The 12,900-nt window shown below is 52.3% G+C and overlaps 2 protein-coding genes and 1 long non-coding RNA gene across 12 annotated transcripts in view; 2 read left to right on the forward strand and 1 right to left on the reverse strand.

Moving 5' to 3' along the window:
• ACAD10 (acyl-CoA dehydrogenase family member 10) overlaps positions 1-1,718 on the forward strand; it is a 52,514-nt gene extending 50,796 nt beyond the window's left edge. For 4 of the 6 annotated variants that reach the window (XM_058280975.2, XM_058280976.2, XM_058280979.2 and 1 more), the window contains one exon: positions 353-1,718. In XM_058280975.2, coding sequence (XP_058136958.1) covers positions 353-493 — 141 coding nt within the window. In that variant the 3' untranslated portion in view covers positions 494-1,718. The remainder of the gene's footprint in view (positions 1-352) is intronic. The other 2 variants (XM_058280977.2, XM_071210028.1) reach the window with 1 other exon arrangement.
• On the reverse strand, positions 969-8,048 carry LOC101443550 (uncharacterized). 5 transcript variants are annotated; one of them, XR_011646588.1, is made up of 4 exons: positions 6,660-6,902; positions 4,800-6,398; positions 4,182-4,238; positions 969-3,044 (listed from the first exon to the last, which is right to left on the reverse strand). It is a non-coding gene; the product is annotated as an uncharacterized lncRNA (long non-coding RNA). The 5 variants fall into 5 exon arrangements; XR_011646586.1 differs by lacking the exon at positions 4,182-4,238 and having other exon boundaries at positions 969-1,278; positions 2,966-3,044; positions 6,660-6,900; XR_011646589.1 differs by lacking the exon at positions 4,182-4,238 and having other exon boundaries at positions 4,800-5,063; positions 5,744-6,398; positions 6,660-6,896.
• Positions 6,958-12,900, forward strand: part of ALDH2 (aldehyde dehydrogenase 2 family member) — a 33,661-nt gene continuing 27,718 nt past the window's right edge. Inside the window, 1 exon segment of the mRNA XM_058280980.2 lies at positions 6,958-7,139. Within this exon segment, the coding sequence (XP_058136963.1) occupies positions 7,017-7,139 (123 nt within the window). The 5' untranslated portion in view covers positions 6,958-7,016.

Raw genomic sequence — 12,900 nt, forward strand, 5'->3', positions numbered from 1 at the left:
AAACAAGGCAGAGAAAGGTGCAATGACTTGTCCATGTTCGCTAAGCTTGCAAGTAGCCACACTCAGAATCACGTGAACGTGGTTCTTTATGAGGCCAGAGCCCAGGTTCTCAGCCACTCAGGGATGCCTCCTTCCCAAATCTCAACACCTCGTCCCAGCAGAGAGATTTCCCCAGTGCAGCCCCCCTGCAGAGGGACTTGGCAAGCGTGTGGCGCAACCTGAGGTATTCCAGAGCATCAGTTAGCACACCGGGGTCCTGGGGATGTTCCCAGGAAGTTAGCTGCTGTGAGGCAGGGGCCCTCAGAGGCAAGGTGCACCCAGCCTCCTCCCCTTCCTGCCCTTTGTCCACCAGGCCTTTGGAGCAGCAGGGCTGAGCAGCGACTACCCCCTGGCTCAGTTCTCCGCTGGGGCCCGAGCACTGCGCTTTGCCGATGGCCCGGATGAGGTGCACCGGGCAGCAGTGGCCAAGATGGAGTTGAAGCACTGTCCCTAGGCCTGCAGGAGCCGGCATGTCCGGGTTGGGCTGTCCGCCGCCCAGAACTTTAAATAATGTGGTTTAAAAGGTTTGTTGTGTGATTCTTGCACCCTGTCCAGAAGCTCTGTGCTGGGACAGTCACTGTGAACGCAGCTGCTTTGGGTCCCCACAGCAGATATGCCTGTGGAAGCCCCGAGTGTGTCATTTCAGTGAGGAGGAAGGTGGTTCGGTGAATGCTGCTGGATCTCAGCACAGAGCTGGGGAAGCTGGGCTTTGGGCTCTCCCCGCCACCCTCTCTGGCCGTGGTGTGCATGGGCTGTGGCATCAAGGCTCCCCTCAGGAGCCCTGCTGAGGCCATGGGACCCTGCTCTGGGGGGTGCTCCCTCGCACAAACGGGGGCAGCCACAACTGGCTGCAGCCTCCAGACCCAGGGCCACAGCACCCCTGAAGCCACTGGCACCTGATTTGCTCTGCCTGAATGTCCACAATCCAGAACACTAATTAAAATTTATTTTGGCAAAGGGCTTTGGGGGCACAAAAAGGAATAAGACAATACATCCAAGACCTTATGGACCTTCTTTGACATACAAAAGGAATCAAGAATAAAGGTTTCCCTCTCAGCCCCTTGGACTCTGCGCTCCTCTTGCAATGGGCATGGGGGGCTGGGACTCCTGGCAGGTCCCAAATCGGCCGCCTCTCCACTGTTAATGGTTGATTTCTCTTGTGCGCACTATAAATGTCACCAAAGGGGCTGCAGCTTTCTGGTGTGTATGGCCTGCAGGTCCCAGTCTCCTCCATCTGCTCTGCATTCACAGAAATTCAGAGTATTAGGCAGGAAGGGAGAGGTGGACAGTGGACCCTTAACATTGAGAGAGTGGCTTTCTCTTCTCTGAGGAATGAATGTGAAGTGTCCACTCATCAAGGTCTGAGTTCCTCTAGCCACCAGCTCCTGAGAAAGTGGCCTGTGGACATACATCATCTCACAATTTGTGGTCATGTGGCTGACAGCTGCCCACTTCGGGTAGACCAGATAGGCAGGGACTGTCCCCCTTGTCTGCTGCACCATGGACTTGACCTCCTGGCAGGAGCCACTTTACCTGAGAATACCTGCTTGCTGTCTAAGGGCTTGTGAAGGGGCACCCCAGATATTCTTGCCTTCTTCAGACTACTGTTGAGATCCTGCTTGTTGCTCAAAAAAGGTAAAGTTAAATTCAAATTAAAAATGTTAATACAACTTAAAAAACAATTAAAAGAACAATACGATTGGCTTTCATGACACCAGCCACACTGACCTTTTGCAAACCCTGGCCAAAGCAACAGGGCCTGAGTTCTTGCTTCAGGCCCCAGGAAGGAGGCAGGGTTTTCAAAGAGGAAGTGCCTGGGTCAGTGGCCTGGCCCATGACATGGCCCTAAGAATTTCTCTTGTTGCCCAGGGGTTAACCTGGCTTTCCAGCAGTACAGCTGCAGAGATGAAAATAAGTCTTACTGCAGGGTAAACCCCATGTCTCCCTCGGATATTGTGCTCTCCAGGCTGGAGGCACCCAGGCGGGACCTTGAGAGCTGGCCTAGAGGATGGCAGCCATGGAGCCCAAGCCTCCAGCAAGCCCTCATCTGGGATCTCCAACAGAGTTGAATCATCCACCAGCCACTGTGGGTGGAGCCCCAGGGCTGGTGTTGGCACTGGTCTAGGCCTTAGGGAATGCTTGGCACGCAGTTAACAAAACCTGTAACTTTGCTGTGTCTCACGGTGCTCACCAGTCAAGTGGGGCAAAGAGGTAAGTGCCACGCAGACAGGAATGGGTGATGTGGCAGGAAGTGCTGGGGGCGAGCTGGGACTGGGAGCTTAGCGGAGGACTCTTTCCAGAAGCTGCCCTGGAGCCAAGAATGGGCTAGGGTGCTTTCAGAAGAAGGAGCTGCAAGTGCAAAGGCCCTGGGTGGGGGAGCCCTGTAGGTCTGCGGAGAGCGAGGAGGAGAGAGGTGAGAGCTGAGGTTGGGCAGGCAGGTCCAGAGCCAATCACTTCCAGCCTCATGGCCTTGGTAAGGAGCTTGGAGTTGATTCTAAATGTGACCAAGTACGGCGTTTAGGTATGATGATATGACCTGATTTGGGTTTTCAAAAGATTCGCCCACTCTCCCAAGTTCTCAAGAATAAAGAAGGAAGAAAGGACTTTAGCGTCGGGTACAAAGTTCCCTGCCATTGTAGAGGGCTCCAAAGGAACCACCTGCAAATTTTCCTTTAAAGGGGGAAAGGAGCAAGGGCCTAATGTCAGCAAAGGCCTAAAGAATTGAAAGAAAAGGAAATCTAAGCTGGTCCTAATCTCATTTTTTCACCTTCAGGAAACAATTGGCATTTCTGGAAAGCTGGCCAAATGTGGTGACTGAGGTGGTGATTCCCCGAGCACTGTATTTCTCTAGCCTGGAAGGAAATGAGTGGTTACAGGCGCATGCTTGGGTGTGAACACGCTTGATGTGGTAAAGATCATGCCTCACCGGTTTTTCTGTGGAAGAGATAAAAGTGTTCCCACTCGCCCTACATGGCTGGGCCTGTCTTCTTGTTTATTAGCTTGTCCTGGAAAAGGGAACAAAATGTGTGATCCCAGCATATTACCCCCCCCCCCTCGCACCCATGGTAGTCTCCCAAAGTGACTGAACGCTTGTGCTCCTCTGCCCTTGGCAAGCATCAGGGGACTGGCCTTGTCGGGCCGAGCCCCCTGTGCGTCCCATGACGAAGCCTCACCCGGTTCTCCCCGGACTCCCACTCCCGAGGGGCTTTTCATCCCTGCCAATTCCCCCTCCTCTTCGCACTCCCAGTGGGAATTTATGGTCTTGGCCTCCGTAAGCTGCCTATGCTTCCCCGAGCCCTGATCTCAGGTCCCATCAGATCATTTCAGGATAAGCCTCATTTAGAGGCTGAAAGGAGGTGACTGAATTCCACGGAACTTTCCTGGGTAGGGCCCCTTCAAGAGAGCCGCTGGGCGTGAGACTTTAAGAACAGGCTCCAGTCTTCCCCATCAAATAGCCCGCCTAAGAGTCTCCAGTGGTTGTGTGGGGACAGCCCTTGTCTGTCACTGCTCCAGGAATGCCTTGGAAATGCTGGGATTGGGTGGTGCTTGCCTCTGCAATCCCTGAGAAAAAGCTGGAGCAGGCCCAAGGAAGAGTAGTCGCTAATTATTCTACAACCTACACAGCACACAGAGGATGGGTACAGGGTTCGCCCCTCAGTCAGACTCCAGTGTGAGGACATCAGAGCAGACAGATGCTGTCAGATGTCAGTCTGGGAGTCCAGCAAAAACCTAAATGATAATCTGTTTGACAAGTACTCTGGGACGGAGTGAAGGAGTGGCTTGGTGAGTTTTTTAGTACATCAGTGTTAGATAACAGCAGCTAAGAGCTGCAGTTCTGGATTCACACAGCCCCAGATTTGAATCCTGGCTCTGTTACAGACTAGTAGGCTGACCTTGGGCAAGCAGTTGACTTTCCAGGGTTGTCTGAGGATTAAGGGTGATGACATGGTACCTGGCTCACAGCAAGCCCACAGTTCATGCCAGTTACACGGGGCTGGAGTCAGGAAGCAGGGTTGGCTAAGGAGGAGGAGACTACCTAAGCTGGGGAACGGGCCTGTGGGGGTTTCATCAGGAACGAGGGCACCTTGCACCAGCTTCGACTGCGAGGCTTCTTACGCTTCAGCAGGCAAAGGGATTATTACCTGGAGTGTTGAGACCAGCTCAGGAATGGGTTTGCATGAAGGGACGGCAACGCAGAACTTAATAAAAGGACAGAAAGAAAGACACAAGAGAAAATAAAGATGGGACCAGGGGACTTAACAGCTTCTGGAACTGAGAGCCTCAACCCTAGTTTCCACATCGTATTTACTAGAAATTTCAAAGCAGTAATCTATGTTTACTTTTAAGGCTGCTTGTTATTAAAGCTGCAACAGCTGCAATACTAGGGAACAGGCCATACAAAGTTCAAGTGCCTCCTCACGCAATTTTCGTGCTGACCAGAGTATTCCATCTAGTCAAGGCCTGTGTTCCTAAACCCACACTTTTTATCTGCGACATGGCAATGTTTCAACTTCAAGCCAGGTTCCCACGTTCAAATTCAAGCTATTTTCCCACACCGGGGATCTGGTTGAAATGCAGAGTGCAGTTAGTAGGTGTAGCATTCTCCCAGGTGAGGCCAGTGCTGCTCATTTGGGGACTGTACTTTTTGAAGCCAGGTGAGGAGACTGGCTAGACTCTCCAGACCTGCCCACCTTGGAGAGCAGAGGCACCACTGGAGGTACCAGTAACCGCTCCTAGCTTCTTATTCTTAGCATACATACCAGCACCGAGAACGATCCCTTTTGAATCCTCACAACAATGGCAGGCACTTTTCTTTTTCCTGTTTTAGAGATGAGAACATTGAGATTCAAAGAGATGATGGGACTTGCTTGAGATCACACAGCTCGTCAGTGAATTCAATCCTGAATGCAGAATCTGGAGCTCTCTCCACACTTTCCTCTCTGAGCATCGCTTTCTTAGGATCTCTCAGGGACTTGCTGAAAGGCACTGGCTGCCTCACCCGGCCAAGGACAGCTTCCTCTGCCCTAAAGAAAATAAAGTACCAGGAAGCAGACTTGGCCCAATGGATAGGGTGTCCGCCTACCACATGGGAGGTCCAAGGTTCAAACCCAGGGCTTCCTTGACCCATGTGGAGCTGGCCCGTGTGCAGTGCTGATGCGCGCAAGGAGTGCTGTGGCACGCAGGGGTGTCCCCTGCAGCGGAGCCCCATGCGCAAGGAGTGCGCCCCATAAGGAGAGCTGCTCAGCGTGAAACAAAGTGCAGCCTGCTCAGGAGTGGTTCTACACACATGGAGAGCTGATGCAGCAAGATGACAACAAAACGAGACAGATTCTGGGTGCGGCTGACTAGAATACAAGTGCACACAGAAGAACACACAGCAAATAGACACAGAGGGCAGACAACTGGGGGGGGAAGTGGGGATGGGGAGAGAAATAAAAAATCTTAAAAAAAAAAAAATATATATATATATATATAAGTGCCAGCAGTGTTTGTAATGGCAAAAGATTGGCAACATCTTAAACATCCTTCCATAGGAGACGGGTGAAATAATAATGGGACACCTATCCAGTGGAATACTATGAATCCATGAAAAGGAATGGGGAAACCTTCCTGCTGTGGGGTTAGAGTGATGGGTGTCTTAAGTGAAAAAAATCAAGGTGCTTTGGGCTAAGGAAGGAAGGTCAGTGATGGGAGGAAGACTCACTTTTCAGTTATTGCCTTGACACACCTCTGGTAGTTCGGATCGTTTGTGACCTTTTTTTCCCCCTTTCCCCTCCTGTAGGTTGCCTGGAGTGGTACCGAGGCTCAGTGTGGTTTTGGAAACTAGCCGTGAAGTCAGAGTTACACAAACAAAGGCGCCGGGTCCCGAGCTCCCTCCAGGGGATCCCTCCCGTGAGACGCAGCGTGACAGGGGCTTTCTCTCGTAGAGCCACCGCAACAGGGAGCCCATGTTTTTTGCTGCAGCATTTCGCTAACTTTATCCTTTCGAGAACATACTAGCTCTCCAAAGCAAAACGAAACGCGCACACACACACTTTGTGGGTGGTCTTAGGCTCTCACATCAACACTTTTGCTCGGGACCTCACAGCCTTGGCACCTCTTCGGGCCCCAGTCCAGGGTTCCCGCTGTCAAAAGCTCCCGGACAAGCGCCGCCTTCCTGTGTCCCTTCCCCAGCTCTCTGCTGTGGAGACGTGTGCATCTTTGCCAAGTCCCAGCTCCTCCTGCTAGGTTTCTGGGGCTCCCCCTTGGCCCCTGCTGGCTCCTGGCTGGCTGGAACGCACAGGACCTGTACCCACTCCTCTTCCTGGCCAGGGCTCGCTCATTCTTCCCCGCATCCCCTGAGTCCAGTCCTCAGATGTCTGTGGAGTAAAACGGTTTGCAAAATCCCAACTCCCACCCCTGCCTCCCCGTAGCCCCTTCTCCAGAGAATGAGAAAGGGGTGAAAGAACGCAAACCCTGGCAGTCCTCGTGTGTCAAACGCCCGCCGCGGCCGCCAGGCCCTGCGGGCTGGTCCCCGCTGCCCTCTCGCTTCCGCGCTCGCGCCACTCGCCCCCCGTGGAGCCCCTGCGCGCTGGAGCCGCCGGGCCTCGCAGCTCCCCGGCCGGCGGCTTCTCTTTCACCTGCCAGGTGGGGCCTGGCCCCTGCGGCCCGCGCCCGGGGATGCGCTCCCCGCGACCTGTGCGGGCTCCTCATCCGCGGCTCGCTGCTCGCCTCCCTCCTACCGCGACCGCGACTTGGGCTGAGCGCGTGGGGGGCCCGGGCGGGGCGCCCCAGTGAGGGCGAGCGCCCCGGGGGCCTTGGGCCTTCCCGCGCCCCGGGCGGCCCCCGCCTGGCCGGGGTTCGGCCTCCCCTGGGCGGGCGGGCGCGCGGGCCCCGCCCCGGGCCGGCCCATTGGCTGCGGGCCCCGGGGCGGGGAGAGGGCGCGGGCCGGTGACCCCCGCCGCCCGCGCCCGCCCGCACTCGCCGCCCGCCGCAGCATGTTGCGCGTCGCCGCCCTCGCCGCCGCCGGCCTCGGGCCCCGCCTGGGTCGCCGCTTCCTGTCCGCCGCCGCGCAGGCCGTGCCGACCCCCAACCAGCAGCCCGAGGTCCTCTACAACCAGGTGAGACCCCGGCCCCCGGGCCCCCGACCCCCGGCTCCCCGGCCCCCGGCCGCGCTTTGCCCTTCCCCCGAGGCTCGCCGGCCTTTTCTCCAGCTCCCTTCCTCGTGTGGGGCCTCGGTTTACCCCCTGGGCGCCCGGGGGCTGCCTGCCGTTGCTCCTCACGCAGCGCGTCCCTGCCCGCGTCGTCGGGCCCCCTCGCCGCCTCCGCCGGGCGCGCCCCGCCAGCCAGCCCGCGCGCGGGTCGTTAACCGGCCCGGCCTCGGGCTCCGTCCCCGCCCGCGCGGCGCTCGGCGCTCCGCTCGCCAACGGTTCCGCGCGGGGTCTGGCCATCGCCCGCCGGAAGGCGCGTCGTCCTAGGCCCTGTGCGCTCTCGGCTCCTGCCCTCGTTCAACCCGGTTCAAAAGGAAACGCGACCTCGGGAGGGCAGGAGGGGCCATTTTCATCCAGACTCGCCCGTTCTCCGGGAAAGGCCAAGGGCTCTCTCTGCGCTCTCCTCTTCCCCCTGCTGTGACGGGGATAGGGTGGGGGACCTTCCCTCGGGGCGTGATCCCTAGATGCGTGCGGGTGGCTGCCGGGGAGCTTCTCTGTGACCAAAACGAGGAGGGGCTTTCCAGGATAAAAATCCATCCGCAGGACTTTGGAACATTTCCTCTTTTGATCTTTGAGTCTGGTGTTGAGCTGGAATTCAGAGACGAACTGGTCATAAAAGACTTCATTTTGTTATTCAACAAGTGCCAGTGGCCGCACTGCTCTGAGCTTCAGTTTCTTCATCCGTAAAATGAGAAAGGGGTTGAGTAATATTGGTGGCTACGTTAGAGGGTGGTTGTGGTTACGAACACAAGTGACACCCGTGTGTTAGCTCAGGGTGTCAGACATTTGGCAGGCGCCTAAGAGTAATAATCACCTGTATTCTCTGAGCGTTTCTTTTGTGCCAGATACCATTCTAAGCATTTGCCTGGATTGTCCTTTAATTTTATCTTCCCAACAGCCCTGTGAGGTTAGTACTACAGTTATCTGCATTTTGCTGACGAACAGGCTGTGTCACAAGGAGGTTTAGTTGTTGAGAAATAAAAAGCATAACCTTGCAAAAATATCTAACAAGTCACTCCTGTCCCTGCTTCTGTGGATCGGCCTGTGAGGGCTTGGTCTTGCAGAATATCAGATGAATAACTCCTGCCCCCTGTTTCTGTAAGTGAGCCTGTGAAAACATGGCCTGACTTCCCCCCCACCCCCCCACCCCGCTTCTATAAATCAGCCTGCAGCCTTGCAGCTGCCTTCTGCTTTTGTAACCCCACTTGCAAAATTTCGCCTAGCAATGCATTAGCCAATGAGCAAAAGTTATGCTGATCCCACCTGAAATCCTATATAAACCTATGAAAACTGAAAAACGGGCCTCAGAATTTGGAGATTGACTCTCCTCTGGGCCCACGCATAATAAAACTGGTCATCCTTCTCTCTGGAGTGGGGTGGTTCAGAACTCCTGGCTTTGCTGCAACGCGGTAACTTCCTGAAGTTCAAAGTCAGTGGTGAAGTTGGTGTTCACATTTGACTCCCAAGAGTGAACTTCTAACCATAACAATCTGTGCTACGATTGTTGCTGCTGTAGGCACCAGGAAATAAGGGGGTTACCAACCCTCTGGGACCATTGCTGACTTGGAGTGCTGTCTACCTAGCCCCCAGCTGGCTGCTTTCAACAGTGGACCTGCTCATGTGGCCCAGAACTTGATTGAAAATCTGCACATAGGGTTTAAAGCACATCCATGTGGTTTTTATTACTATTTTTTTCACAATTTTTAAAGAACAGTCATGCATACCTTACAGGATTTTGATACATCACCCCACTACCAACACCTTACCACATTGTGATACATTTGTTACAAATGATAAAAGAACATTACACTATTACTGCTATCGATAGCTTGTAGTTTATATTTGGTATATGTTCCTCACAAACCAACCTATATAATTAACACCATGTATCACATTGTATATATCGTATATAGTTCATGAGAAAATGTTCTCATGTTTGTACTTTTAACCACAGTCCTTTATCCACCGTGGGGTTCTCTGTTATACAGTCCCCTGCCTTGTAATCCATCTGACATGTACACTCAGTGGCTCTCAGTCTCATCACAGAGTTGTGCTGTCATCAGCTCAGCCATGTGGTTTTTAAGGAATTTTAGAAATGTTCATTTGCGGGGGGAATAAAAACAGAAGGTAAAATGTCCTTTGCATCATGCAGGCCATAAATGCAGTGACTACAGCTCCCTAGCTATGCTGCTTATCAAGGAGTCCATGCTTGGACAACTTGAACTTTAAATAGATCAAGTAGAATATCCTTCAGGCAAAGATGGGAGCACCCTGAGCCTGTGTTGCCACAGAGATCTAATTAAAACCTTCATTCTTACTGCTCACAGGGAGGTGAGGAAATGGGCCAAATGTGTGCCAGGGTCTGTGGTATATAGCAGGAGTCCTGCTCTCCAGATTTAATCTGGGAATGTAGGTTGGGGGAGTGGGGTGATTTTTTCATATGACTTTTTGAAATCATGTATGTCACACATGCTTATTGTGTGAAAACTCAAGAGACCCAACAAAAACTTCCTTGACACCCCTTTGCACCCCCTTTGAAGGCACCGTTCACAGGTGGGGCTGTGATCTTGTAGACATTTCTTTTTACTTTTATAGGTACGTGTAAAAGCTTGTTCTTTTTTTTATATATATGTATAAATGAGATCCTGTCACATACGTTGTGACACTGTTTCACTGAACAATGCATCTGGATTGTCTTTGTAAATCAGTACACCCAGCTCTTAATCATCTTCCAAGGACAGGAAGGCATTCCACCCTGTGGAAGTATCACGCTCCAGCCGGCCCCTTTTAATGCACCAAAGGCCAAACAGCCTTTGGCCTGTTTCCAGTGTTCCTCTGTTCCAAACCTTACTGGTAAGAATACTGAGGTCTAATTGTAAAATCTGCAAAGTGTCCTACCAGAGAGGCTGGATGCAAGCTAGAGCGTGCACCTGGACCTTGCCCCAGGTCGGGAGCTTTTTTCAGAGATGGTGGTTAGTGGTTCCTTGACGTTTAAAGGACTGTTCCAGGGTCAGTTTCCCCAAACAGGACTCCTAGAGGTAGGCTTCTGCGTGGAGCAGCTGCTTATGTGGGCACTGGGTTTTCTCACCCAAGGGCATTTGGGAGGTGGTGTGCCCCCGGGGGCACCTGGATGGAGTGGGAGGCAGTAGGTGATGGGTTAGGTCTTCTTCCCACCTGTTTCTCAACCCCAAAGAGGCGCTCTATCTCGTCCCAGGTGGGGTTAGGTTCGGAAGATAGAGAGGAGTTGTTTTTCCCGACTTCCCCAGGAGACCCGTCGGAGAAGCTGATGATGAGCAGGCTTCCTGCAGGGTGGCATTTCACATCCTCAGCAGTTTTTTTTTTTTTAAGATTGTTTTTTAAATTTATTTCTCTCCCCTGCCCCCCACCCCCAGTTGTCTGCTCTCTCTGTCCATTCGTTGTATGTTCTTCTGTGTCTGCTTGTGTCAGCGGCACCAGGAATCTGCGTCTCTTTTTGTTGTGTCATCTTGCCGCGTCAGCTCTCCGTGTGTGTGTGTGTGGCACCATTCCTGGCCAGGCCGAACTTTCTTTTGCGCTGGGCGACTCTCCTTGTGGGGTGCACTCCTTGCGCTTGGGGCTCGTGGCATGGCATTCCTTGTGCGCATCAGCACGGCACACGGGCCAGCTCCACACAGGTCAAGGAGGCCCTGGGTTTGAACCTTGGACCTCCCATGTGCTAGGCAGACACTCTTTCCGTCGAGCTAAGTCTGCTTCCGAGCCTCAGCAGTTTTGGGGACACACCTCTGTTGATGAAACTGCTTCTCTTTTCTCATCCTCTTCCCCCAATTTGAAGAGTAATTAATATCCAGAAAGACAGTGCCAAGGAAAACGCAAGGGGCAATGATTTCAGCATGGATTTCAGCAAATCCCTCTGTATGGGGCTGGCAAGTAACTGGATTGGCAACATCACCAATTCATGTTTGTCCATAGTAATAATGAGGAAGAGGTTATTGTTGGACACCATGTCACAATCTGGACTCAGGCTGCTTGCCACTCAAGTTGATACCATCGCGGGCAAATTCATTCATTCAACAGACATTTCCCAAGCACCACCAGTTCCAATGAACAAAAGAGACAAGAATCCCTGCTTGTGGGAAGCTGGAGTTGGAGAAAGGAATCAGTGAAGTGTATATTATTATAGAGCAAGGTGATTGTGTTACGGGAAAAAATAAAGCAGGGAAAAGGAGTGTGTGCAGGGGTGGAGAGTGGTATAATTAAACCCTGCACCTCAGCTGCCCCATCTGTAAAATGGGGTGAAAATCCCGTCCACATCATTGGGTTGCTGTGGGGATGAACCAGGTCATCCTTGCACATCCTTAGCCAGTTCCTGGCCCAGGTCACGGTCCCTACATATTTATTACATATTTGCTGTATGCCTTAAAGAAGAGCTGGAATGGCGGGGGCAGTATGGAGCTTACAATCTAATGATGCAGTAACTCCTGACTTCTGTGGGTGCTGTGGTATATGTGTTTATTTCCTGAAGGGGTGAACTAGGTTGCAGTTAAAATCTAATGGTGGGAAGCGGACTTGGCCCAGTGGTTAGGGCGTCCGTCTACCACATGGGAGGTCCGCGGTTCAAACCCAGGGCCTCCTTGACCCATGTGGAGCTGGCCCTTGCGCAGTGCTGATGCACGAAAGGAGTGCCCTGCCATGCAGGGGTGTCCCTGCGTAGGGGAGCCCCACACTCAAGGAGTGTGCCCCGTAAGGAGAGCCACCCAGTGCGAAAGAAAGTGCAGCCTGCCGAGGAATGGCGCCGCCCACACGGAGAGCTGACACAACAAGGTGATGCAATAAAAAGAAACACAGATTCCTGTGCCGCTGACAACGACAGAAGCGGACAAAGAAGAACACACATCAAATGGACAGAGAGAGCAGACAACGGGGGCGGGGGCGGGGGAGAGAAATAAATTTAAAAAAATAAAAATAAATCTTAAAAAAAAATCTAATGGTAATTAAAGGTGATTTAAACTTGGATTTTTATTTTTACCCACTTGAGCACAACACTCAGGAAATAGAGAACTAACAAAAAGGAAATTATAAAGAATCTCCCTATATAGAGTTTTCTGATTACAGTGTCGCATGTCCTCGGTACAAAAAGTCAAGCTTTGCAGAAGTCTGCAAAGTTGCAGTTCACTGGAAATATGCATAGCTGGCCAAAATGTTTATTACAACGTTGTTTGTATTAGCAAAAGGTTGAAAGTAAGCCAGATTGCCCTCAGTAGGGAAATAAATGAATAAAATATGTTACAGTTTATAGGATTAATTCTATCCAAGCGGAAGTTACAAAGAAAATAACATGTACCAACATCATGATGTCAAAAAAGTTCCAAAGGGGGGTGATTGGGAAGGACTATAGCCTGCATTCTGCACAATGTGAAACTACTTATGGACATCTTAAAACTTCACAGAACTTTATTTTGCTCATGGATCGATAGATCGGCACATAAAAGATATGAAATGTCCTGGAAGGAAAACCTCCTGGGTCTGCAGGTTGGTGATTGCCTGGGTGGGGCCAGGCAGGACAGGGGATGTGCTTGTGTCCAGCGACTAAAAAGTCTGTAAGCAAGAGACTTAGTCTGTAAGCAAGAGATGGTCGTCCAGTGTTCCTCCCCTGCAGGTCCTCACCGTTAACAGTTGGTGTATACAGAATAGG

This window comes from Dasypus novemcinctus, chromosome 19, assembly GCF_030445035.2.
Source record: "Dasypus novemcinctus isolate mDasNov1 chromosome 19, mDasNov1.1.hap2, whole genome shotgun sequence".
Lineage (NCBI taxonomy): Eukaryota > Metazoa > Chordata > Mammalia > Cingulata > Dasypodidae > Dasypus > Dasypus novemcinctus.